Raw genomic sequence first — 27,445 nt, 5'->3', positions numbered from 1 at the left:
AAATATTTTCATGCATAATATGCACTGTTTGATAAAGAGAGCTGAGTCAGGAGCCCCTGATCTTGCCAGGAGCTAATCATACACGTAGGTTTTCCTGCAAATGCTCAAGTTGCTTTTCCTGAAAGTATAAATGATGCCATTTATGGTTTCTTTGAGCTGCTATAAAACCTGAATATGCCTGTAACCAGACAATGTCCTTTGCAGGTGCTGACCTTAAAGAAAGAGCCAAAATGCACTCTAGTGAAGTAAGCTCTTTTGTCTCAAAAGCAAGGGCAACTATTAATGAAATGGGTAAGTGAAAATCTCATTGATCATAGACAACAGTATATTATTAATAGTTTGTTTCGAGTCTCAGGGTTTGAAGGTTTTATGCTATATGAAATGCTCTGTCCAGATATTATGAAATCATAATATGAGAGTTAATGGTTTATGCATAAAGCTTTGATGTCTTTCCTTTTAGGAATAACCCAGACTCCCAAAACTCCTTCAAAATGTATACCTTAATAAAACCACCACTAATGTATTATTAAATGCTAGCTTTTTTTCTTTTAAATCCTATTTTATGAGTGTACAGTTCTAAAACATTAAGAAATGTATAAAACTAATTCAATATTTCACTTTCTTGAAATAATAGCAATTGAGAATGCATCACTATCTGGATATGTTCTAATATTGTCCAGTATTGGGGAAACCATTGCTCCAGAATCTCTTGCACTTCTGTAATAAGGTATTTTTCTGAAATAAGACTTCTAGCTCTTTGGGGTAAGATGCTAAATAGAATGCCCACATTCACAGGTTGTGTTGTTAACATGTGCCCAATCACACGCACACACTTGCATGTACGTATGCATATGTCACCTCTAGAAGTGTTTTTCCTCAGATCTTGCACCCAGAGTTACAGTGTGTAATAGGGAGGTTCCTCTATATGCAGTGAGTACATTCAAAGTGAGTACAGCTTATAGAACAGCTTAAAAGATTAGTTAGGCAGAAAAGAATGAAGGCATATAAATACAGAGGAAAAACTACTGTTGTCATATAAGGAGAAAGGAAAGTGCTAAGAATCTGGCAGGAGATGAGGGAGATCTAGATGCTAAGGGGCAAATTCAAAATGTAAATGATTCTGGGTTTGGGCCACAGGGAGGTGTAGGACAGAAGGTTAAGAGAATAAACAAAGGATCCAGTTTATAATGTAATTTGGTACTTCACCTGAAGTAACAGCAATTGAGAATTAGGAGGCACATATGCAAAGTCAGTAGACATTCAGATGAGAGCTATACAGGCAAGTTGTGTCCTGCAAAACTACAGTTTAATTTCTAAATGCTGAAAAGGAGATGTGGCTTGAAAGGGAAACACAAGGCCATGTCTTGCCTTTAGGTTTCTAACTAAACCAGAGAAAATAACAGATACAGAGGACAAACAAGGGAATGAAATAGAGTAGGTAGAAAAGGAAGGCTGACTGAGACAAAGGAATAGAATATAATCTTCAATACTCTTGAGTTTCCCACCAAAAGATAATTAGGTCATAGTAGAAAAATATAGGCAGGTTCCATTATTAAAATTGAAGAGAGATCCTGGGACGGCATCCTAGGCTTTCTTTCAGGGTTTCGTGTGCAAACTCTGGATGTAGTCACAAAGCTTTACTAATTCTACTGACTGGCAATTATCTTACTTGAAGAGACAATACTTTCTTGTCAGTATTCTCACCAGGTCTATTCTGTGACCATATAAAAGCGTATACTTATGGTGACTGTGTGTAGATATATTAGCATATTTCTGGAGTTCTTACAGCCCCGTAGGGAACAAAGGTAAATTCACCTCCTGTTTGATAGCTAGTTCACTGTTCACTTCCTCTGTTCTGCTGGATAAGTACTTGCTTTGCAGTTGCTTACAAAGCAAGGCTTAAAAGATGAGGTGTTAAGGAGTGTATTTAAAATGACAGCAAACCAGAAAACCCTGGTAACAGTATACATTCTTTTAAACTGCTTTTTAATTGTGTTTTTAAATTATTATTATTTTAAAAATAGTTTTTATGTATTTTGGGGGGGGGTTCTTTGGCAGTTTCTGTTTATTTTTGATTATGTATTTTGTCTTTTTATATTGTAATTTTATCTTGTGAACATCCCTGAGAACTGCAGCTATAGGGTGGTATATAAATTTTAATAATAATAATAATAATAATAATAATAATAATAATAATAATACTTTATGTCTTAAACTGTACTAAAAAGTATACCAAATAGCCTGGGTTTTTATGAAGGATTGTTAGTCACTAGTACTCTAAATTATAGCACTCCTGTTGGAAAAATATTTCAAATGTTGCAGTAAGATGTTGACTTTTTACGTCAACAGAGTTGGTTCTTGTCCATGCATCACTTCTCTAGATTGTGTATTTGTTGTTTAATTGCTATTAAAAGTAAGCTGTTAGATTTTGTATGTCTTTTTAAAAAAATTGAGTCTGCATCCACTATTCTACTGTTCATAAATGATGGAAATTACTGAGTGAGTTTGGATGACCGTGTCTGCTTAATAACTGGAGATAGGAGTGAGGCTTTTGGCTGTAAACTCCTTTGCTTGATAGAGGAGCAAGCAAGCAATAAACTATAGTTTCTTGTTTTGGAACAAACCAGAATATTAAGCCAACTTCAAACTATCATTTACTATTCTTGATCTGAAGCTGTTAACATTGTTTTCTAATTCAGACAAAATGGAAAACTCCAGAAAACATCTTGGCTTGTTCTACTCACTTGTATGAAAGGAGAATGGGCTGTGTGCATAGCAAGAAGGCTAATTCATACCTAGGCTTGTTAAGTCAATATATGATTGTCAGAATGCAGCCTTTGAATACATAAGATCCAAGCATTTTCCAACAATCAATATCTTACAATTGTTTGCTGTGTTGTGTTTTCCCTGCATTGCTACTTGATTTTATTTCTTGTTAAAGTACTGGTGTTTTGCTAAACATCACTTTGCTATAAAAATAAGCATTTTGTACTGAGCTGGAAACTATAGGTCCTGGACACTGAGACTGGGGGAAAACATCAAAGCCTGCTATTTTTGGTATTGCTTTTTACTCTAAAATTAGAGATGCGTTCTTTGCCGCACAGGAACACCAAGACTAATTGTCCACTTTCATTTTCTGCATTGAGATTTCCATTACTGATGCAGGTCTGCACTTAATGTTAAAAGTACTTGGTAAAACGGAACATTAATAGATCATTCTGTTTACAAAATACAGTGAGGAAATATTGCTTATTTGAACCTCTGGAAAAATAATTCTTCAGATCAGCCCCGCAGTTAGTATAAATAAGTCAAAACAGCACCCATGATCAACTTTGATGTGGGTTTTAAAGGAAAATTATTGACACCTTAAAATATTAGGGATGTTAAAAATGATGAAAAATAAATGGGGATGGTGGAGAACTAGGCATTGTAAGTGCAGGGACACAGGACAGCAATTCAAGCGTGCCAAAGCGGCACAGATCAAAATGCTAGAAGCTGCCAAGGCAAATGCTTGGTCTTAGAGAATGGCATTAATGTAGTGGGTTTAATGGAAAACTGGTGAAATAGAGAAAACCTGTGGGACACACTTATCTCTTGATATAAACTCTATAGGAAGGACACAGAAGGACATACTGGAGATTACCGTATATACACGAGTGTAAGCTAACCCGAATATAAACCGAGGCACCTAATTTTAGCACAAAAAACTGGAAAAAGCTATTGACTCGAGTATAAGCCAGTTCACCACACCACAAACCTGGTGGTGGCAGCAGCAGCAGCAGCGGAGGAAGAACAAGCAGCCCAAAAGGGCTGCTTTTGGGCTGCTTGTTCCACTGCCGCTGACAGCAGCAAAGGTGGAGGAGGAAGGAGCAGCCCGAAAGGGCTCCTTTTGGGCCGCTGGTCCCTCCGCCACCACCTCTGCTGCTCACATGAAGGGATGATGGGAGTTGTAGTCCCAAAACAGCTGGAGGGCCAAGTTTGGCCATCACTGCTCTAAATGATTGTGTCCAACCAGAGGGCAAAATTTGCTATAGTGTCAGTTTGAGATTTCAATTTCCTGATTATTTGGCTCAGTTTTAACCTCTCCTGCTGATGCACAGGATGTGGTTGAAGGTGTAAAGGCAGCTAGCTGTGACTGTAGAAACATTCCTTTGTTAATAGTCTGTGTGTGTGTGTGTGTGTGTGTGTGTGTGTGTGTGTGTGTCTAACTTAAAAAATAAGGTTAGTAGTATTGGATTGCGAATATACTACTTTTTGTGAAATATTTCTATCAATGAGGAGTAACACTGTAAAATACTTAACAGATTGAAATCTGTTATGGAACATTGGGCAGTTTTCCAGGCACGACTTTGATTTACTGCTGCTTCTAATTTAAAATATAATTGCATTTATCTTTTTTAAATAAATTATTATGTATTGTAAGTTTACTGAACAAGCTACGTTTTGTCATCTTCCCCACCTAAAGGAGCAAAGCCAAGTTTTTGTGAAATTAAATCGCAAAGGAAGTTATTCTTTTCAGCTCAAAGTCATGGTTTTTCCAGTAACAATATAAAATCAATAGTAGCTGGCTTTACCAACTTCGATTTTTAAGAGACCACTATTAACAAACTATTTTTTGCAAACCTTGGGATTTGGCTATGTAGCCTCTCCTACGTTACAAGTAGGCAACTTCTCAGTTACATCCTCACCAGTGTATTAACAGATCCAGCAACTGTTTCATAGGAATGCGCAAGGATTCTGTTTGTTCTGGATTTTGAAGTGAGCTGACATGATTTACTCTTCCTGGATATATGGCAGATTGAAACATTTTTTCCCCTTTGGTTTTTACATATCTTCGAACTTTATGATACAGTTCTTTTCTTTAAAAAGTACCAAGATGTGTATCATGAAATAATGCAAATTTTGTGCAGTTTTTAAACAAAAGCAGTTTGATGCTGAAATGGGATGCGATGAACTTATGAATGAACATGTGCGAAACTGACACAGACTGGAAACAAACTGATCATCCTTCTGTAGTTGCAGCTGTTGCTTATTATGGTGAAAAGCAGAGTCAACTGAATATTGCATGTTCACTTACCTTGAAGTTTGAAATCATCCTACCATTCAGTGTTGCGTTGCTGTTAGCATTCTGAATGTCTTTGTGGTCAGAGTTTAGATTACAATTGAGATACTGTATAGAAAAAACAGGCTGCATAATTTGCCTACAGAAACATTTTTTCACTGAATCAACTTTGTGTTACGAAAAAATTGCCTTGGGGGATGAATGAAGTGCATTATGCAAATAATTCCATATCTTTGTTTTGTTAATTGTTGTTTTACCTTTCAGCTAACCTTCCAGTACCAACTATTGCTGCAATAGATGGCATTGCATTAGGTGGCGGCCTAGAATTAGCTTTAGCCTGTGACATAAGAGTGGCAGGTAAGGCTTTCTCTTTTTTTACAGTTAACACTCAATATTGTAGGAGGTTTGTTTAATTGTTACCAAGGAGAGCTTATTTTTTCAATACTGAATTAATTTTACGTAATTTTGAACATTAAGATGACACAGTTCTTAAGCTTAGCGTTTTTCTCTCGCTTTTGTAAAGGTTGCCCTTTCATTAGGTTCTTACTCTTTGGAGTAGATAAGCTCACTGTGGTTGGTAACTTTTGGCACTGTAGGTAACAAGCTAGTTAGAGGATAAGGGAGCAGGCTTAATGGTGCAATCCTGTATATGTCTATATGGGAATAAGTCCCACTGAATTCAATTGGACTAATTCCCATATAAGAGGTTATAGCATTTCAGTGTAAGATGCTGGCTGGAAAGCCTTTCCCAGGCAGTTGTCTACCTGAATTGCCACATATTACTTAGTTGTGGGGGGAAACCCAATGAGACTGCAGTCCTGTACATGGAATAAGTTCCATTGAACTACCTGGGGCTTGTTTCTGAGTAGGCATGCACAAGATTAAGCTGAAAGTGCTCTTAGTGTTTCCCTGTAATTCTTGAGAGGAGAAAGAACAATGAAAACAGCACCAACATTGCCAGCTGTTCCTGCTTCACCAGCTAAAAATGGTCCCTTTCTCCATCCCCCTAGCATACCATTTTTGCATCATTAAAATATATATACTTTTTTGGCAACGCACATAAAACTGCAAGTGCATATGTTAAATAAGTGTAAGTTGTGAGTTACCTGTACTCCTTTCATTGTTTTGCCTTCTTTTGTTTCCTTTTACAATTAGCTGATTGTAAGTCCTTTAATAACAATTAGAGATACTTGGTTCTTAGACAGTTCTATAAACTGCTCTAAACTTGCAGATTAGGGAAGACTACAAATATAATCATTAAGGCGTATCCCTTGACTTTTTAAAATATAATCACTGATCCTGCCCCTTTATACTATTCAAGAATAATAGAATTACCAGAATCACATCTGGATCCCACTCTTCCTCTCAAGGAGCACAGAATAAGTGGGATTGTCCCATTTTATTCACACACACTTTTATTTATTAAAGAGATTTCTTCCCCTCCGCTTCTCACAACTATAATGTGAAAGTAGATTAGGTTGAGAAGCAATGTGTTGCTCAAAGCTACCTAGTCATCATTACAGCTGGGTGGGGATTTAAAGTTAACCTACTTTTAACATTTACAGATAGGTAGCCGTGTTGGTCTGCCATAGTCAAAACAAAAAAAATTCCTTCCAGTAGCACCTTAAAGACCAACTAAGTTAGTTCTTGGTATGAGCTTTCGTGTGCATGCACACTTCTTCAGATACACTTTTAACATGTCACACTGGCTACCAAAAGATTATGGCAAACATTCTTCTCTTAACAGATCCTGAATAGGATACAAAATACATAACCATGCTTCTCTCTTATGATGGAGATTATTACTGTCCTGTTAGCTAGTCTTCTGCATCCTGCCCATGTTATATGTGGTTCACTTGCCAAGCAGATCTGCCTTCTAGCTTGCTATACATATTGTCCAAACAATCCTGAGTAGTTGTACGTATATATGGGATTGCACTCTTTCTGTGTTATTGTATTGAAGAAGCCTGGACTAATGAACAAAATACATCCTGTCTGTTGGTTCTTCAGCCCTCCATCTTTCACACAGAAACATTACTGATGTTTAAAATGAAAAGAAAAAGTGTATTTCACAAGACGGTTCCAACTTACAAGCATATTTATTCAGCGTGGTGTAATGTACTGTATTTTTCGTCCCATAGGACGCTCCGTCCCATAGGACGCACCTAGGTTTTTTTGGGGGGGGAAATAAAGGAAAAAAAATTTCCCTTTATTTCCCCCCCCCCAAAACCAGGTCGGGGAAACCAAACCAGGTCGAGGAACAGTGGGATGGCGGCGCTGCGCCTCCCCGCTGTCCCCCGAGCTTGTGGGGCTGGCCGAGCTTGTGGGAACTCCCGCAGGGCTCCAACACACTGCGGATGTCTGCCCGGCGCGAGGGGTGCTCTGCTTCAGGGCGCTCCTCGCGCCGGGCGGCAGGCTGCTATCCGCAGCGTAGGGAGCCCTGCGGGAACTCCTGCAGGGCTCCCCACGCTGCGGATGTCTTCCTGAAGCCTGGAGAGCAAGAGGGGTCGGTGCGCACCAACCCCTCTCGCTCTCCAAGCTTCAGCGAAAGCCTGCATTCGCCCCATAGGACGCACCCAGATTTCCCCTTCATTTTTGTAGGGGAAAAAGTGCGTCCTATAGGGCGAAAAATACGGTATGCATATTAGGAAGTTCCTGCCTATTGATATCAGGCAGGTGCCTTTGCTGTAATTTTTTATACATAAAAATATATAAATGCCTCTTTAAATACTTTTTTTTAAAAAAAGAAGATTCAGTGCATCAACGGCTCATTTCGTATAGGCTTCTTTATTCTAAAGCCACATGCAAATTTTATAAGAACTAACCTTGGTCTGTTTATTTGTTTGTTTGTTTTAAGCTACTTCTGCAAAAATGGGTCTCGTTGAAACGAAGTTAGCTATCATTCCTGGTGCAGGTATGGAATCTTCTCATAGTAATATAATAAGCTTCAGTTGTTACATGTGTCTTTGGTTTTGTTGGTAAATTAAACCTTTTAAAAATTAAAATGTATTTCTTTTAATATCCTTTGAAATACATCAAAACTATCTCTGGGGTCAAAACAAAAAAAATTCCTTCCAGTAGCACCTTAAAGACCAACTAAGTTAGTTCTTGGTATGAGCTTTCGTGTGCATGCACACTTCTTCAGATACTGTGTATCTGAAGAAGTGTGCATCTGAAGAAGTGTATCTGTGTATCTGAAGAAGTGTGCATGCACACGAAAGCTCATACCAAGAACTAACTTAGTTGGTCTTTAAGGTGCTACTGGAAGGAATTTTTTTTGTTTTGACTATGGCAGACCAACACGGCTACCTATCTGTAACTATCTCTGGGGTGTTTAAGCAAGGTTTTAGAAATCAGCTTACGTTTTACACAGAAACTGGTCACCTCGTAGGATGACCTATGTTGGGAGAAAGACAGGGAATATGTGTCCCTGTTAATTTTCCTCTGCCTCTCAGCAGCTTTTGATAAAACCAGGGTATCTTTCTGGAGCAGTTGGCTGAGTTAGGGCTGAGTGGCACTGCTTTGTGGTGGTTCCAGTCCTACTTAGATGGTCATTTCCAGAGGGTGATGCTTTAGGAAGTGCTGTTCGGCCCTAGGATAAGTTAAGTTTTTATCACACATTTTTTTAACATCCCCGTTGCTTGGATTCGAACCACCAACCTTCTGATTGGCAAGCCCCAGAGGCTCAGTGGTTTAGATCACAGAGCCATCTGCTCCCATAAGATGTTGTAGATGAAAATTCTTTATATTGAAATCAGTTTTAGGGGGAAGGGAAACTAGTTTTTGAAGTTAAGAATGGAAATTCACTAGAGAGAGATGATCAGTGGAATCCAGGGCATGTAAGCACTTATCAGGGTTCTGTGTTTTTCTGATTATTATTCCCTTTGGCTGCATTGATGTCCATTACTGGTGGCTAATAGTTGTCAATATTAAAGGTGTGGTGCCAGCTGCTTTATAGAATCACAGACTATTGTCATCTTACTATAGTTTGAAGAAGCATTAAGTCAGTTATAATCCTGTTTAGTTTTATTGGCTAAATGTAAAAGAGAGAGAGAGAGAGAATGTGCGCGTGCACTTCTGTTGTTTATACACACACACACACACACAGTAGAAAAATTTGGAAACATTTCTCTTCTCCCTACTACAACTGAAGTGTGTGGCATTTTTACATTTATCAACCTGACCAATGAAGAGTTTGAGATCTTAATTTTTTATTTTCAGATTATAACAAAAATCTGTATTATCAAATTGAAGTTTGCATATTTCTATGCAAGATCCAACTAACTGTAGATTCTGGCATCAGAATCTGAGATTTATATAAGTGCTTATTTTTGCAATAAAACGTTGTTTCTCAGCTTTGCCAGTCTGCTGAATATTTGGTTTTGTTTGAATTTAAAATATTAGGTAATAATTATTTTATGTTTCTTTTTAAATAAATAGCCTCCAGGGAAATTGTTAATAGTGTAGAAAGCAGATGTTTGAACAGCCACCCTGGTTTCCAAGTAATTAAACTAAGTATGCACATTGTTAATAGAAACAGGTGGATTAGTTCTGCTTCTGTAAATTACAGAGAACTGTGGTTTGTACATCCTTTTTTTAAAGAAGTACTTAAAATAAGACTTAATTCAAATGAATCTCTTTGTAATTCGCTTGATACATATTTCTAGAGATGATGCATCAGAGACACAATATGAATATTGGAGAACAATATTAAAATCCTGGTTTCCAAAGCCTAATCTAATGCATAGTATTTTGATCTGTCACTTGGTATGTGTGAACTAGGGTCAATATATGCTGAAGTTGTAAACCACTTTGTATATATATATTTATAGAAAAGTGGTATATAAATATTTTAAATACATTATCTAGAAAAGCTGTTCGATACGAGTTGTACTTTGTAAGTGAGAGACTGTTAATCTGTGAATGCCTCTGGCAAGAGGGACATCTGGCAGTATATATTTCCTTTTCCAAACTTTTGCTTGCATTGTGGTTAAAGTAGGTAAGATACAGCAGAAGTCGTCATGTACTACTCTTAAACCAATGTGAAAGAATTTAGCCTCTGTGCATGCTGGAGGATTTGGGAGAAAGGCAGGCTCTTAATGTGAATTTTTTTTTTGGGGGGGGGGGAGTAAGAAACATAATGATTTGTTCCTATTTATAGTCTTTTCTACCTCCCAAATGAAAGCAAGCCCCAACTCCACCCCCAAGCCTATGTACATGGCAGATGATGGCGGGGGTGGGGGTGATGGGAAGCAATTGGTGGAAACCACATTTGGAGGCTTGCTAGCAAGCCAAGATAATATTTGTGACATCCTGATTATGATGCTTTTGTTAGATTAACCCTTACCTCTGAAGAAGGGTTTATTTGTACACATTTGATCATGTAAAAAGTAAAGTGCAACATTTTTCAAACTGCTGTGTGCTTATCTGTATACTAGTAAGTGTCAACTTCTTGAGTAAAGTAAGACCAGCTAGTAGGACTTGTTTCTGGTTGAATTATATCAGCAGCATCTCTTAAATGATATGTTATTCCTTAATGTTCGCAGATCTGTCATTATGGACAGATGCCTGTGTTCATATTATTCACTATGCTACTCCCACAGATGTCTTGAGAACAGTGGACTTAGTTAGTTTTTCCTAAAACTTTTTCTCAGTTTAATAAAGTAAAGAAATTTTTGTGCTTTTTTTAAAAAAAAAATGGGTTTAGTTTGACTCCAAAATTGGATTATAGAAAAATATTTTAAAGAAGTTATTGTCCCTAAAAGTAAAAATTTGAATCATTGATTTTTGAGGCTGTGTATTGGAATGTGAAAATAGTATGAAATAGCTTTTTCTAAGTGATCAATTAGAATAGAAAGCTTTTGTGTGTGTGTGTGGTTCAACAGCTGCTTACAGGATGCTAGTATTCTGCTACATGAAGACTTTCAGCTAATCTACTCTCATAGGACGATTTTCCGTTCTTTTCCCACCCCATTGAAAGTAGGTCACTGGTTTGGGGCGCTGGTCCAAGCTATGAGATTTATTTGGTGGTCAAAACACACAGTCATAGAAATAATGATGCACTGGCAGCAAGGCCACTTCTTATTTCATGAACATAACACCAAGTGCCCTAGAAATAATTTAACCATTGGCCTGTTACTAATTGCAGTCCATCATTGCTACGTCTCTGGAAATAGTCATCTTGTTAGCTGATTATATTCCATCCTTGTATACTCTACATAGGGTATTTGAGTCTTATGAAAGAATCATTCTTATGGCAGCTTATAAAAAGCAGCTAGCTGCAAGATTAGAGCAAAATTATTGTTAGTGATGCATAATATGTATCCACTCACTATATTTATCTTGGGAAAGTGTTCTTGATGCTTTTTTTAAACGTATAGATGCAGTATTAAGAGTGGTTGGAAAGCCATAAATTACACAATACTGTATTGAACAAAATATAACCTACTTTGTGGAATTGCCTTGAGTTCCTCACCACTCATTGTATTAATTAGCATGGTACATTTCAGAGGTGGATCGCAACTATGACATAGTGGTACTATGAGTAGAAGAAATACAATATGTTGTTTATTCCATAGCTACGAATTTCTTAGTTGTACTCTTTACTTGAATTATAACTTGTACTGCTTTAACTTTTGGTTTATTTTTGAATAGCTGTTTTTAGTTGTATGCCCTACTGTGCTTTTCTCCTTAATGTGCCTTAACTTCTGGCCAGGATTAGATTTAGGTTTACTTTCATGGAGAATAATTTGAGGTGCTTAAAAACTGTTCATATATGTATTTGGTGAAAATAATAATAATAATAATAATAATAATAATAATAATAATAATTTTTTATTTATACCCCGCCCTCCCCAGCCAAGGCCGGGCTCAGAGCGGCTTACAAGCAATAATAAAAACAAGAAGAATGATTACAACTTAAAAACAAAAATAAAATACAACATTAAAATAATGGAACATTAAAATATTAAAATGTAGCCTCATTGCAGGAGGAGAAGGAAAAGAAAAAAGAAAGAGAGGGAGAGAGAGAATCAAATTGGCTCCAAGCCAAAGGCCAGGCGGAACAACTCTGTCTTACAGACCCTGCGGAAAGAAATCAGATCCTGCAGGGCCCTGGTCTCATGAGGCAGAGCGTTCCACCAGGCCGGAGCCAGAGTTGAAAAGGCCCTGGCTCTGGTTGAAGCCAATCTAACTTCCTTAGGGCCTGGGACCACTAGGGTGTTGTTATTTATGGACCTTGAGGCTCTCCGTGGGGCATACCAGGAGAGGCGGTCCCGTAGGTACGAGGGTCCTAGGCCGTGAAGGGCTTTAAAGGTCAAAAGCAGCACCTTAAATCTGACCCTGTACTCCACCGGGAGCCAGTGCAGCTTGAAAAGCACTGGGTGAATATGCTCCCATGGCAAAGACCCCGTGAGGAGCCTCGCTGCAGCATTCTGTACCCGCTGGAGTTTCTGGGACAGCTTCAAGGGCAGCCCCGCGTAGAGCGAATTACAGTAGTCAAGCCTGGAGATGACCGTCGCATGGATCACTGTGGCCAGGTCGGGGCGGGAAAGGTAAGGGACCAACTGCTTGATGCAGCGAAGGTGGAAAAATGTTGCCTTGGCTGTTGCTGTAACTTGCGCCTCCATGGAAAGGGAGGCGTCAAGGATTACACCCAAACTCTTAACGGAAGGCAATGGCACTAATTGGGCCCCCACAAGAGAAGGGAGTTGGTCCCTCATCCCCATGCCATCCCGACCTAGCCATAGGACCTCGTGTCTTCGAAGGATTTAGTTTCAATCGGCTCCCACGAAACCATCCAGCCACAGCTTCCAAGCATCTGGTCAGTGTGTTCGGGGCCGAGTCGGTGTGGCCATCCATCAGCAGATAGAGCTGAGTGTCATCAGCATATTGGCAAAATTAGCATGGTGGAGCCCAGACTTGTGAAAGACTGAGTGCCCAGATGCCTGTATCTTCCTACATACATAAAAGCGTAAGGCTTCCCTTAGACCAGGGTGGCTGGGGAGTGGTTAACCAGTGGCTTTCCATTTGTTGCTGAATTACAACACTTACCGCCCCAGCCAGCATGGCCAATACTCAGGAGTGATAGGATTGTGGTTCAGCAACAGCTGGAGGGAAACAGGTTAGCCACCCTGTCCTAAAAATCTGTAATCTGCCTACTCTAGGACTTTCCTTTTTAAATTTTTTTTATTGATTTTAACATATAAATTATAAAATGTACCACAAAACTTATGACTTATACAATCTTTTTAGACTTCCATCAGCACCTCTGATGATCCACCGTTTTAACCACTTCTTATGCATTTCTTAACTTTATTTGCCTTTACATCTCTTAACAAATCATCCTTCCCCTTATCCATTTTTGCAATACTTCCAATAATACACCTTACAAAACTTCTTGCAAACCTACAAACGCCGTCTGATCTTCATAAATACTTTTCAAATAGTCCGTAAATTTACTCCAGTCTTCCGTGAATTTCTGGTCCCACCGGTTTCGAATCCTTCCTGTTAGTTTATCTAATTCTGCATAGTCCATTAACTTCATCCTCCATTCTTCAATCATCGGTAATTCTTCTTGCTTCCATTTTTGGGCCAGTAATATTCTTGCTGCTGTAATTGCATATAAAAAGAGCTTGCATTCCTTTCTATTTATATCACTCCCCACAATGCCCAGTAAAAATGCTTCTGGTTTCTTTATGAATGTATATTTCAACATTTTTTTCATCTCATTATATATCATCTCCCAGAAGCATTTCACCTTTTTACATTCCCACCACATGTGATAAAATGTTCCCTCTTTTTCTTTACATTTCCAACATTCATTACTGATACTCTAGGACTTTCCAGTGTCAGTACGAACTCTGCAGTGACTGCAAGATTGCAAACCTTACTAAAGGATTTGCCACAATCTGGGCTGGGAGTCCGTCCATCAGAACTTCCACCTGAGAACTGCCATGGAGGTGCTACAGGAGCTGGAAGAATGTGGGACTGTCCTAGTTTGCAAAAGTGCTTTCTGCCCTGTAGAAAAAAAGGAATGTAAAGGAGAGAGGAGTTTGCAGCGTGCTTGGTACCAGTTTCCAAGCCACAAGTGAATATTATGGGGTTTTTTGGTCCTGTTTCCCCAACCTGCGCTGTTCTGAGAGGAAGGTGAGGAAGGAAAGAAGTTTAAAATGGTGAGAATGTTGAGGGATGTTGGGGTAAATATTTGACTAATTGCTGAGTCAGTTACAGTTAAAAGATTATTCTCTACCTCCATTGTTTCTTGAGATGGAACTAAACAGTAATATTCCCCCAACCTCTAAATGGCAATGGTGCAGAGGATTTGGATGTCCACTGCTTCTTTTATTTCCGTACTGACTTATCCTAATTGACTATTTAGTGGATTACGAATTAGTGGAAACCTAATTGTCATGCTGAGGCAATACAAATGTTTGCCACAATTGGAAACTTGCACTTTTAGGTTTAAAAATAAAGTAGCTTTGTTTTAAAGAAATATAGCCTTCCTATTCCATTCAATAATGTCACACTATAAAAAAATTAACAGTACTCATCTGCAATATCTTGATGGATTGTCTATTCTAAGTAGTTAATTATATACTGGGTGTAACTTCCTTTTTCTGATTGCGGTTGGCAGGAAGTACACACTTTTTGTACATTATCATTGCAGATCATGCAGCAGATACACTATCAGATTGTGCTTGATTGAAGCTGATATGACTCTTTAGAAGGCTTACTGGCCTGTTGCTTAATAATAACTAGAATTTGCACCTGTATCTGTTAGGCCAAATACCAGCTTCTGTGTTTCTCTTAATTATTGATGAGAGAGCTGCTTATTGTATTAAAAGTGAATAGGTGAATTAATCCATAGAGATTTATTCTGATACCACATCAGTGTCTTTGTATTTCGTTTGTTTTTGTTTTTAAAAAAAATCTGTGCTAGGATGTTGGTTGCTGGGTAGTTGTGACCTGATAGAAGCGCTGGTCATTGCCATTCCACACATATAGGGAGATTCAAGAATGAGGCTAGGAGATATTGTGGCTAAAGATTCCATTGGCTTGAGCCTCTCTTTGAATGCTGATTTGCTTCTGGTTCACAGGGGCATCTTGCCCATTTTGTTGGATGCTTCTTCGTTTGTTCAGACTGAGAGCATAGACAGAATCCTTGAAGAGATCAAGCATATCCTGTGTGTACACAAGCATGAGGCAGGTCTTCTGAACCTGTGAAGTTTGCTTTGAACCAGGTTCAAATGACCTGCAACATCACCAATGATTTCTGTACTTAAAATTCCTCCCCTTGGAAATTTCAAGAATTATTATGCATACCGTTCTAGGGAAGCCTCCTTCCATTGCAAATTTATTTTGTTTCCAGTAATATAAAGGCTCATTTACCATTTTGACAGAACAACATGATTTTCAACTTCTTGTTCCTGTATAGGTAACAATAGTCTGGACTGCAAGCTGCGCCTGTTTCACAGATTTTTGTGTATTTTTGGAAATCTGAGAGCAGGTACCTGTTGGCTGGTGAAAGTGGACAGATGACGTTTGGCCAGTTGAGTGTAATGTGTAGCTGGGTTCCTTTTAATTATTGTACGCCATTCTGATAACCCTTATAGTGGACAATGTGGGGTATAAATGTTTGTTAGTGGCAATACTTGGTTAAGCTAAATTACTGCAGAATCAACGTTTGCACTTCCTCTCTTGTTTTTCCTAAACCACAGGAGGGACGCAAAGGCTACCACGCACAATTGGAGTATCTTTGGCAAAAGAACTTATCTTTTCTGCACGTGTAGTTGATGGTGAAGAAGCAAAATCAATAGGATTGGTTGGTCACGCCGTGGAACAGAATGATGCAGGAGATGCTGCTTATAGAAAGGCGTTGGCTCTGGCAAAAGAATTTTTACCTCAGGTACAATCCAAATTGAGAGAGTTGTTTAAATGAGCAATTACTTTTCATTGAAGTGGAGTGGAGAAAAGAACTGGGGGAAAGCTAAAAATGCGATTGCTACAAACTATAATTAAATACCATAATTATTAAACAAACAGAAGCCCAGATTTATCAGTTCCTCATGGTACTACTTGAGAACTTTCTTAAGCATTTCCTCCGTCTGCCATTATTATACCTGTGTTTTAAATCCATGTGTATTTTTGTTTGTTGTAACTTTTACAAAGTTTAAGGCTAAATTTTAAAGATTGCTGTTATGTTTAAACCTTCCATGCATGCTATCCATGCCTAGCCGTGTTTGTTTCTATGAGGCTGTCAGTAGAATTCTCACTATGGCAATTTTTTGTTATTTCTTTGTCTCTAGAATTTCCTATTCAGTTTTCCAAACTAAAATCTACAGATTCTCTGCATGAACAAAAAGTATTGAACAGGCACTTTGTAATTGGAGGCTCAAATTCTAAACACAAGCAAATTCCATTAACTGATGGGATTTGCATGCATGTAAATGTGTTTAGGTATGTAGCTTTACATATTCTTTAAAAAATGTATTTTATACATATTTATAATGAATTGTCTATTTCGTTACTTTCTGGTCTTGCTGTACAGAATGGCATTGTGGTTGAAAATTCTTCTATAATTCACATGACTCGAGAGAGCACATTTAAAGATTCCTCTGGATTATCAATTTTGCTATATCTACCAGTTGTTTTCCACCAGATACAGCCCATTCACAATTCAAATAATGGTAGTTGCTCTTTACATCACCTTAGTAATGCTTTGCCAATGCTGAAAGCAAGTAAAGGCTTCATTTGATAGTATACCGACATTTCCCAGTTTCTTCTGTTTGTCCAATTCGGTCGTAACCTGTTTTGATCTATAGCTTGTGGTTAGCGAGGAGAGAGCTTAACCACAAGCCGAGGTTAAAAACAGCATGCTAAACCAAACCACTCAGCATGTCATGGAAGTAAAAATTGGACGAGCAAAGTGGCTGCAAGCTTCTCCCTGGGAGCCTGTAAGTTTGTGTGTTGCGATAGACCATAGTTTGGCTTACCATGATGTGCAAACCAAGCCATTGTTTGCTGTTTTGGTCCAACTGTATCAATCAACCAGTGTACTCAAAAGCATTTGTAGAATAACCTGGATCTGTAATGAGTACATCTAACAGCTTTTGTCCCACTGAGACAAGCAGTTACACTTGAGTCCAGCTAATGCTAGTTGCAGGAAGTAATTTCCAAATCTGTGGCTGGCTTTTATGTCCCTTCCTGTCTGATAGTGTTTAATGAAACTTTGCTATCGCGGCAAAGTTGTGCAATCTAAAAAGGCATGCAGTGCACCATGCTAAGGTATTATGAATGCTGAAAGTAACTGAAAATAGGAGGTTACGGCATGGAACATGTCCACTTGAGCAAAGAATAGTTCAGATCATGTATGGAAAGAACACATTGGGGGAAATTATGTGAGAATTACGTCTGAGATTCATAGAATGTTATGCACTAAATGTAACCAGAATAAGAAAGATAGTTACAAGATAATAGAAATGATTAATACACTTGTAATTTTAAAACTTGTAGTTTTAAAACTAAATAAACTTTCACTTCCTTTTTTTTAATTTCAGGATATTTATGCCACTTTTCAGAGTAAATAGTCTCACAACTCACAAGCTGTATGATAAAAGTAATTCAAATACAAAACAGTATGTGTTTGAGCTTAACTAGCAGCATAAAATACATACTAGTCCAGTTTAACAATCCAGATTAAACCAATTAAACACTTTAACAGCAGCAACTTACTTTCTTACTTTCCTGCCCTATCTAAACACATGTCAAAATTGAAAAGCCTTTGGAGTCCATTTAAATAGGGAAGGAGCCAAACATAAAGCTTCGGGGAGGAATTCCACAGATACTGGGCCACCATGCAAAAGGTCCTGCCTCTTGTGCCTGCTGATCTAATTTGCAATGGTGACAGGTAGGTTATCAGGTGCCAATCAGGTATTTGACCAACAATGCCAATACATGAAATTGGGCTCCAAAGTGAACAGGTAACCAATGAACCAAACACTTTGCCTTGCAAAGCCTTCAGCTGGCTGCGTTCTGTACCAAAGGAAGTGTATTTAAAGGTAGCCCCACATAAAGCACAGTACAGTGGTCATGTTTGGAGGTAAGCTGGGCATGAGTATTTGAGGCAAAGTCCTCCCCCTTTTCTAGTTAGTCATATCCCAAGCTAGTAAAAGGCATATGCAGTCACCAGCATCCACCAATGGTGCTGAGTCCAGAAGAACTCTAAAGCTGAGTACAGTGGTACCTTGCTAGTCGAACGGCTTGGCTCCTGAACAAATTGGCTCCTGAACACCACAAATCCAGAAGTGAGTGTTCTGGTTTGCGAACGTTTTTCAGAAGCTGAACATCCGATCTTCTGAAGCTTCCAATTGAGTGCAGGAAGCTCCTGCAGCCAATCAGAAGCCATGTCTTGGTTTTCGAACCTTTTAGGGAGTCGAATGGACTCCCGGAACGGATTAAATTCGAGAACCAAAGTACCACTGAACTTGATTTTTCAAAGAGAGTGCAGTCCCATCCAATTGCCAACCTCTAGGGCAGTTTTCAAATACTACTGAAGGAGTGTTAAGCTATATATATTATAATGGTTGTGGAAACACTAATGGAAGAGTTTGTGCAATGTTAAATTGCTATGTTTGATAGCAGTTCTTACAGCTCTTATGTTTTCAAGAGCTTGTGTAAACTATCCTTCAGGCAGAAAATCATATTTGGATTTAGTTTCATTTTCCTCATGCAGTGCTCTAGCATGAGATATAAAAAAGCACTTCATTGAACGGCAGACACAACCAGTACAGAACTGTTGAGCTCAGGATGCCAAAATTATGAGGTCCCAAACATTTACCCCAAAATGTTCTTGTGTTCTGTGGTGTTTTCCCAAACGTCTAGCAGAGTAGTGAAAATCTGGCTCTTCTCACAGTAATCAATACTACTATCAGGTTCTGAGAATGGTAAAGTGAGCCATTAAGCTATTTTTCTTTTATTACAAATCCTCCTTTGTATGTGGAAAACTTAAATTGAATATATTTTTAATTTTAGGGACCAGTAGCAATGAGAGTTGCAAAACTGGCCATCAATCAAGGAATGGAGGTAAGAGAACATGTTCGTGCCTGCTATCTCAGTTTAGTTATTTAAAACATTTATGTTACCCAGCTCTTCAGCAAAAAAAGGCTTCCAGAACAGCTTCCAGATAAATAAAAAGCAAAATGATCTCTGATCTCATGCTTGCAATATAGACATGACACAGAATGAAAGGGGGGGAAAGCAAATTCTGGAATCTTATAGTTATATTACGGGGTAAAGTAGATGTGACAGAAGCCCAATCTGATGTTGGTTAAAGCAGATGTGGGGAAATTGTTTCAAGTGCATTAGTGGTAGGGAAGTATGCCAAACATTTCCTTTGAAACTGCTTCTCCCTTCATTTTTCTTCGACGGGCGTTGCTTATTGTCTCTGACGTCCATTGGAATGGAAGGTTTTGGCACTTCCTCGCTGCCCACCTTCGCAGCAACTTTAATTCTGACCTGCACACACATACCCTGGGGTTTGGCTGCAAATTTTGACATGCAGCTATCTTCAGTCTTCAGTTTTAACCAGAGTCCTTTTTGTTGGAGATAACCAAGACTGAAGTTCCTGGGTGTCAGAAAAGGTTATTTATGTATGCAACAACTGTGGCTCATGTTTTGTTAGCCCCCAAATGGAAAGTGAGCGAGGTCCCAACCAAAGAGGATTGGCAACTTAAGTTGACAGAATATGCACAACTTGCAGACTTAACATATAGAATAAGAGAGCAAGAAGAACATACGTTTAAAGAAGACTGGGAAACGTTTATTGAATATATGGAAAATAACTGTACAGCTGAAAACGCTGGCAGCACTAAGATAAATTCAACAGAGTAAATAATTTTTGATGGCTGTAAAAGTGGAAAACTGATTTTGAATGGTTATAGTAAAATATGCAGGGATGTATGATATGTAAAACAAACCAAGGAAAGAGAAGAAGGAAAGTCATTGGATTTTTTCAAGTTTGTAAAATGTTTATTTGGAAATGTAAAATTGACAATTTAATAAAAACTATTGTAAAGAATTAACACCAAGTAGCAGCATTATCTTAGCTTTCACAGAAAGTAGTTTTTAATAAATCTAAAATAAAGGTACCTATGAAAAGAACTCTATTCCAAAGTCTTTTGGGATATCATGTTGCTGTGCATAAACACACTTTTATGTGCTCAGCACAGTTATTTGTAAGATTTTCTTGAAACCAAAACCCTCAAATTGATTTTCTAAACTGCTTTTTAAATACCCCTGGGTCTAAATGGAGAATGCTTATTGTTCCATTACATTTCACTGACTTTCACTTACCTTTGTGCGGTACCTGTTCATAAACACTGGACTGCTGGGCTCAGGTTTTCATTATATTGTTATAGTAAGGTTACCAAATTTCTTTCAATGAATCCAGAGACACTAATTGTTCGCTACGTACATGTGAATGCTGAGCAAGCTGTAAATCTGGGGACTGTCCCTGGGAAACGGGGACGTCTGGTAACCTTATTTATAGAACTGGGGGGGGGGGGTCCCCCTAAACTCTAAAATTAATAAATGCTAGGATTTGGGGCTATTTGCAATATGAAGAGAGAATATAAGCTGCAAAGGAATTCCTGGGTAGCCTAAACTAGGGCTGTTAAGAGAACCATTGTGAGTCATTTACAAGACAAGGTGTGACCAGAGACTGGAGATTTGAAAGGTTGCCAGGGTAGCTGCTTGCCAGGGTAGAGGGCAAGGGGCTATTGGGAAGAAGAAGGGAAGAAGGGGGAGGGAGGGAGAAGGAAGGACTGCTTGCAATGTTTGGGGCCATGCAAGATCTGGACCCCTTCCATGCAGACTGAAGGTGTAAATATGTGGATAAAACCGTATTTCATAAAGCGCGACCGTCTCTGTCGTGTCTTCCAGCCTCCAAAGGGACACAGACCCTGTGTGGGTGCCTGAGATTCCATGCGCTCTTGCCACGACTTGGACAGGCACTGGGCTTTTCTAATACGATTTCTGTTTTTGTAAAATAATACTGAATTTACCAATTTTACCTCCAAATTGGATGTAGTAGACATAATGTAGGATCATAAAAATAACCAGAACACAGGATTAAATGTTTACCTTCCACTAAAATTAGCCAATTTTCCATATCCACTTGTGCAATTTCAACATAGTAAAATGCTGAAGAAAAATTTCACCCTGCAATGATGATCAAATATGCCAAAGCCTGCTATGTGCAAACTCGTTGTATGTAAACATGAAATTTGGGCCTAAGATACTGTAGAAATGTTTCTCAAGAGAGTTACTTTTGTTACTTTTTTCTGAGAATTCATTTTTTAAATGTCTCCAGCAGTGATTATGGTGTAAATATCTTTTTACTACATTTCATGTATCGGTTTCATAGGTGGACCTGCTAACCGGCTTAGCAATTGAGGAAGCTTGTTATGCTCAGGTATGTACCTCAAATTTAAGCCAAAAACCCAAAACAAAAAAAAACCACCTGTGTCAAAGATTGTAAGTATTACTCCATTTCTAAATGTAAGTAGTCAGTGACTTGCATTATCATAGGCCTAATATAAAGCTTACTTTTACCATTGATAGTGCTAATGTTTGTTAATTCAGATCTGGAAATAGCTGTCAAGCATTCAATATTTTTGTGAGAATAATAGATACATTGTTTATGCATTATGCTGAATGGATACATCACACACTTAGTATCTCCCTGTTAAAACGAATGGTAAATATTCCCATAAGTTACTAAAGCTGGGTTGGGCAACATGGTGCACCTCAAATGTTGCTGGACACCCTACTTCCATTACCCCAGCTAGCATGGTCACCAGGATTTTCTGGGCCTAGAAATTAGATTGGACCTCTGCTGCATCCACCAAATTTTCATGGGCAGCTTTTATTCTGTCTTGCAGGTGGGGTGGAGGCCAAAAATAAGAGTCACACACAAGTAGCAAGCTGTCTGACAGAGTTGTATGTACAGAGTGTATTCTGTACTAGAATAAACTTAAAATAGCTAAATTTCTTTCTGGTCAAAGGCACAAGAGCCCTACTCTTGCACCATGAAATTTGATGCATTTGGCAGGTTTAATCTATTCTGGAGTGCCTTCAGATTCCACCCACATCTGTCAGAAGGGGGAAATGTCATAGTTGTTTTTTGCTCTCCATGGTGGGAAACAGAACTTTTATCTCAATGAAGAAGGTGCTTCATATGTAAAATATGACTTCAATCAGACAGAGCACAGAGCGACTAGGAATATAGACTGAGCACAGAGTGACTTAGGCTGCATTCTAAAGTGACAGGTACAGATCTGAATTTTTTGGCCAGAGCGCACCCCTAGAATATACATTCAGGCTTACTCATCCATGAGCTGGAGCTTCTTGGCCAGAGTTCTTCCATTCCATAGCAGTCTGGGATCGTCACCTTCACCATGCATGCAGATTTACCCCCAAATTGAGCTCAGTAATGAGGCTAACTTTTGCTTGTACTGGGTTGAGCCAAAATCAGCTTCTTTTAGGTAAACTCATTCTGTGTCAAGCCTGGGAAATTTCACAGTCAGGTGTGGCATGAAAGTTCTTAACTTTGCAGCAGGTACCAGATTTAGGAAGCCATTTCTCAGCCTTCATGCTTATGGCAAAATAAGTGTTTGCATGTCCCTTCATCAGGATAATCATAGTGTAGAAAGAGCATATTGGAAACTGCTCTCAATGTGTTAGCCCTTCCACTGGTTTAAATCAGCAAAAGAGTGACTGCAGAGAATTTTGATTGATTTATAACAGCTGCAGGTTTTCTTAGCTTTCTGAATGCATATTATGAATTGAACTTGACAGCTCTAGAGGGTGAAGGTGCGTGAAAATGAGACTTAACTTTAAATGTGGGCACTGAGAATGATTTTTCTTCATTCTAGACTATTCCAACAAAAGACAGAATTGAAGGTCTTCTTGCTTTTAAAGAAAAAAGACCCCCTCGCTACAAGGGAGAATAGAAAAAACAACAACACATACGCCTTTAGAAAAACAAATGAAATATACATACTACAGGAAAGACTTTTCAGCTGTGTTTTTTTTTTTGCCTCAGAACCTGGAATATCGCAACCAGGAAAGTAAATGTTAACCACCCATACTTTGATCTATAATGTATTCAGATGCATATTTACCCTTAACAATTTCTCAAAATTTATGTGTGTATTTTCAAGGTCATTGAGTTATACAGCACTTTATTCCATATATTTGAATTGCATTCCTTATCAGATAAATATATTGAATGCCTAATGCAGACAAAGCTGAAGAGAACATCAGATGTACAAGTCTTCTGCTGTTGAAACAAAAAAATAAAATTTTGCACACCCAAATATGTGAAATGGACTGCATAAAGTTTCTAAATGAAACTTTCTTTAGACTAAAAATACCATGCTTGTTCTCTACTTGAATGTATAAATTAGAGTTAGCTGAATTGATGAGGCAAAGCAACTGGGTGATCAGCTGTTCATATAGTCTGTTGGTATATGAAATCCATTTGGAATCTTTATTGTGGTGTTGCACAGTTGTAAAAGGGTGATTTGCTATGTTAATACCATTGTGCTAAAGTTCAGCTTTAATCCAATTTTAATAATAAAATAGACTGAACTTAGATTTCCTCTCAGAGCTATTTGAGTGCAACACGGCATAGGTCATGAATTGTGGTATTTTCACACCTGATGCCAAATGGACCTTGGAGCTACTTTTTGGCTAGTAGTGTGCATGCATGAATATTGTCAATGTAGAATAAAGAGCCTCATAGAATAATGTTAAAATATATGTAAGGACTGTCTTATACAAACACAAAAATCATAACCACCATTATAGCTTGATAGTAAACATGTCTACTCTAAAGTTGTCACCAGAAGGTTTGCATAGGGCTATAGCTAAGTGTCATGTGGAAGCACATTTCAGTTGATGTTCTACATGAAATAAGCTAAGGGGAAAATGAAAATTGTGAAAAATAGTTCTTTTGCAGCATTGTAGAAATCATTTCTACATTTGGGGTTCCGTTCAACTAAGTCCTACTCAGAATAGACTCATTGGAAATCATTAATCTTTAAACTTATTCATGTCCATTAGCTGGTGGGAAGGTTGGCCCATTTCCTAAGATATTCAGGACCCACACTATTTGGTAAATATGAGAATTGGACAGGAATGGCATATTCATTCGAAACGCTTCCTTTAAAAATGTATCTCATTAAACCCTATTTAATGTTTACAAATGTATTCCTTGTCATCAAAACCCACAGAAACATTGCTGTGTGCATTCTCACATATGACACGGAAAAGTCCAAATACGAAAAGGCTGCCATATTTGATCTCTGCTATTTCCAAAGTGGCTCCGCATCTGAAAGTAACTGGTGGTGAAACATTTATCTACAAATATATATTAGAAACCTGCTAAAGACCGTCCTATAATAATGTAACACCTAGCACCCTAAATAGGAAGATGCCTAAGTTCAAATATATTTAGAACTTCAGGTTCAGCGTGGACTGTTTGTATCTCTTCGTAAACAATGCTTCTGCTGCTGCTGCTAATAAAAAGGCTCAGCTAATGACATCCTTTTTAAAAGTTACTCAATAGCAGCAGGCACAGAACTAGAAATGCCTGCTCAACATCTCTTTGGAACAGGTCAATTTTGTGTCCTCTCTGAAAAGCTGTAAGAACTATATCACTTCAGATGAGTTGTTCCCTAATCTTGGGAGCATTGGGGGGGGGGGTGCGTATTTAGAGCAGGGTCTGACTTGGAGACCGTATATAGGAACTGGGTTAACATGGGGAGAATTTGTATTCAAAGAATATGCATCCCAGGGCATTGAAGATTTCAAGGGGAATAACTCGCTGCTTGAATTGAGCCAGGAAGCTAACAGCCAGTACAATTGCTGTAGAATAGGATGAATTGTGTTCCTGCCGCCCTGTATCCAACAGGAGCTGTTAGTGGCGTTTTGTGCTAGATGATCATACAAGACAATCCAACCACGCATAAAGTGCATTACAGTAGACTGCTCTAAAGGTTATGAAAGCCCAGATTGGTGCATCAAAATCCCTCTCTACAGGAAGGGGTGTAGCCTTCGTAGACAGATAATGGCGATAAAAGCTGCTCCTGAGTAACACCTTCTTCCCAAGGAGGGAAATACAACCCATGGGCACTTTATGCTGCTAATCTTATTCAGAACACTAGTTAAGAGAACTTGCTCTGGATTCAGTTTTATCCTTTTTAACCAGATCAGTTAAACCACTGCCTCCGAGTATTGGTTTAAAACTGTTTGGCCAATACCCAAAGCTGAATGCTAAGCCTTTGGAATGAGACTACTACTGCCCCCGATGTGTAATTCTTACATTCTAGAATAAAATTTAATTTATTAATATGACTTATTTCAAGTATTTCAAAGAAACTTATCATGTGGCATTGTCTGCTGTTAAAGTAACATGACATGCATGTGGTTACATTTTAGCTGTATGGTGGTAAAAGCTGATCAATATGAAATGCAAGAGCTCATTAAAATTAACCTTCAACTATATAGCTATATGAACATTGATTATATATGGTACAGTGGGTTTATCATTTTGCTGGCTGATAAATCTGCTAGGAAGATCATTTCATGCGCTATAGTTTTTAAAGTAAAAACTGGAGCAGTTCCTGACAGTTAAACAAAGCTCCATCTTTTGTTTTGTCTCTAAAAATTTTGAAATGCTATTCTTAATGTGCAAGTTGTAATTTAATACGATCCTGCACTCAGTTATGCACACTTAAGTCCATTCACTTAAGTGGGACTGAGCCTGTCTAATTGATGCAGAAATAATATAAATTCTGTGTGGAATGTCTCTGCTTATTTCATCAAGATTACTGGTAGGATGTCAAAATATTGACTAGATAAAGTGAAACTTTTGGGCATTGTCAGAACACTTGTGTTTTTAATTATTATTGATTTTAATATAAGGAAATTATTTGTCTGTTACATTTATTTTTCTCAGGGGAAATTACCTTTTTCCGGTATTTAACTACCTCCTGTCCATTTCTTTGTATTTGCTTGTTGCCTTTGTTAATTCTGATTGTTGCTGAGTATAAAAAGATTGTAGTACTTACTGAAACTAATTTCAGAGGAAAAACCACACAGAAAATTCTTATTATATTAAAGGGGATGAAATTCTATCAAATCACATTCATATGGTTTTATTCGTAGCATTGCTAGCAACCTTTTTTATAAAACTCTAAAATTGGAGGAGGTGTTTTTCGTCATAAGAACACGTTGCCTGCTTTCTTATTCAGCTACTGGATTTCAGTGTTTCCAGGTCATTGTATTTATTAAATTTTATTTCTGTCTTCTCATCTTTTGCCTGTGCACATCAGACAGTAGTAACTTGTGTATATCTCCCTTTATTTTGGTATCTCATTCACCGTGAATAATAGGTGTGATTAGCCCATTGGCATGAAAATCATGTTTTAAAATGGTACTTGGTACTGAGTCTCTTCTCGCACATTTGCAGACACTGATCTTGAGACAATTTCAGAGGTGGAGGTTAAATGGGATGGGGTAGAGTGGCAATTCCTTTGCAGAAACAGAAGTTACTTGTGCTCCTATAGCTGAATCTTTGAGTTGAAGCTATTTCCTTAAAGCAGGCATGTCCAAAGTCTAGTTTGGAAGCCTAATCTGGCCCGCTGGTCGGTTTAATCCGGCCCTCGTGGCAGTTTATTTTGTGGGGTAAAATCCTAAAAAAACCTTCATAACATCAGTCCTCAAAAAAGCTGAACAATTTCAATCCTAAAAAGGTCAACAATTTTGGTTGGCCCCTTGGTCGGCCCTCACGGCCCTTCACTTCATCAAATCTGGCCCTCTTTGAAAAACGTTTGGACACCACTACCTTAAGGTGAATATTCCCATAATACATAATTTCATAGTGCATTCTAAAATCCCCCATTGAAATAAATAGTCTCAAGTAGAATCTGCACATGGGTTGTTAAGCACTAACTCTTCTTTTTTTCTGTTTATAAGTTTCTTCAAGTTACAACATGAAGTCACAGTCCTGTAACCATTCCCCTTAATGCACATATTCACATGTTCTCAGATCGTTACAGTCAAACTTTGGGTCCCGAACACTTCCGTTATCGTATGTTTCTGCTCCCAAACGCCGAAAACCCAGAAGTAAATGCTTCGGTTTTCTAATATCTTTTTGGAACCCGAACGTCCAACACGGCTTCTGCTTGAGTGCAAGAAGCTCTTGCAACCAATCAGAAGCTGCGCCTTGGTTGTCAAACGTTTCGGAAGCCAAACAGTCTTCCGGAACGGATTACGTTCGACAACCGAGGTTTGACTGTATATAATACTTCACCCCAG

At 38.3% G+C, this 27,445-nt stretch overlaps 1 protein-coding gene across 3 annotated transcripts in view; it reads left to right on the top strand.

The window, feature by feature from the left end:
- The window catches only part of AUH (AU RNA binding methylglutaconyl-CoA hydratase), a 33,307-nt gene extending 6,868 nt beyond the window's left edge, over nt 1-26,439 (top strand). The window contains exons 4-10 of one of the 3 annotated variants that reach the window (XM_028749066.2): nt 205-291; nt 5,327-5,419; nt 7,920-7,976; nt 15,781-15,968; nt 19,094-19,144; nt 21,486-21,533; nt 22,996-26,439. In XM_028749066.2, the coding sequence (XP_028604899.2) occupies nt 205-291; nt 5,327-5,419; nt 7,920-7,976; nt 15,781-15,968; nt 19,094-19,144; nt 21,486-21,533; nt 22,996-23,073 (602 nt within the window). In that variant the 3' untranslated portion in view covers nt 23,074-26,439. Of the gene's footprint in view, nt 1-204; nt 292-5,326; nt 5,420-7,919; nt 7,977-15,780; nt 15,969-16,368; nt 16,520-19,093; nt 19,145-21,485; nt 21,534-22,995 lie in introns of those variants that run through there. The other 2 variants (XR_003708921.2, XM_028749067.2) reach the window with 2 other exon arrangements.
- The last annotated feature ends 1,006 nt before the right edge of the window (nt 26,440-27,445 follow it).

Source organism: Podarcis muralis, chromosome 11, assembly GCF_964188315.1.
Source record: "Podarcis muralis chromosome 11, rPodMur119.hap1.1, whole genome shotgun sequence".
In the NCBI taxonomy this organism is placed as follows: Eukaryota; Metazoa; Chordata; class Lepidosauria; order Squamata; family Lacertidae; genus Podarcis; species Podarcis muralis.
The sequence above is the reverse complement of the archived record's forward strand: the minus strand, read 5'-3'. Positions and strand labels throughout refer to the sequence as shown.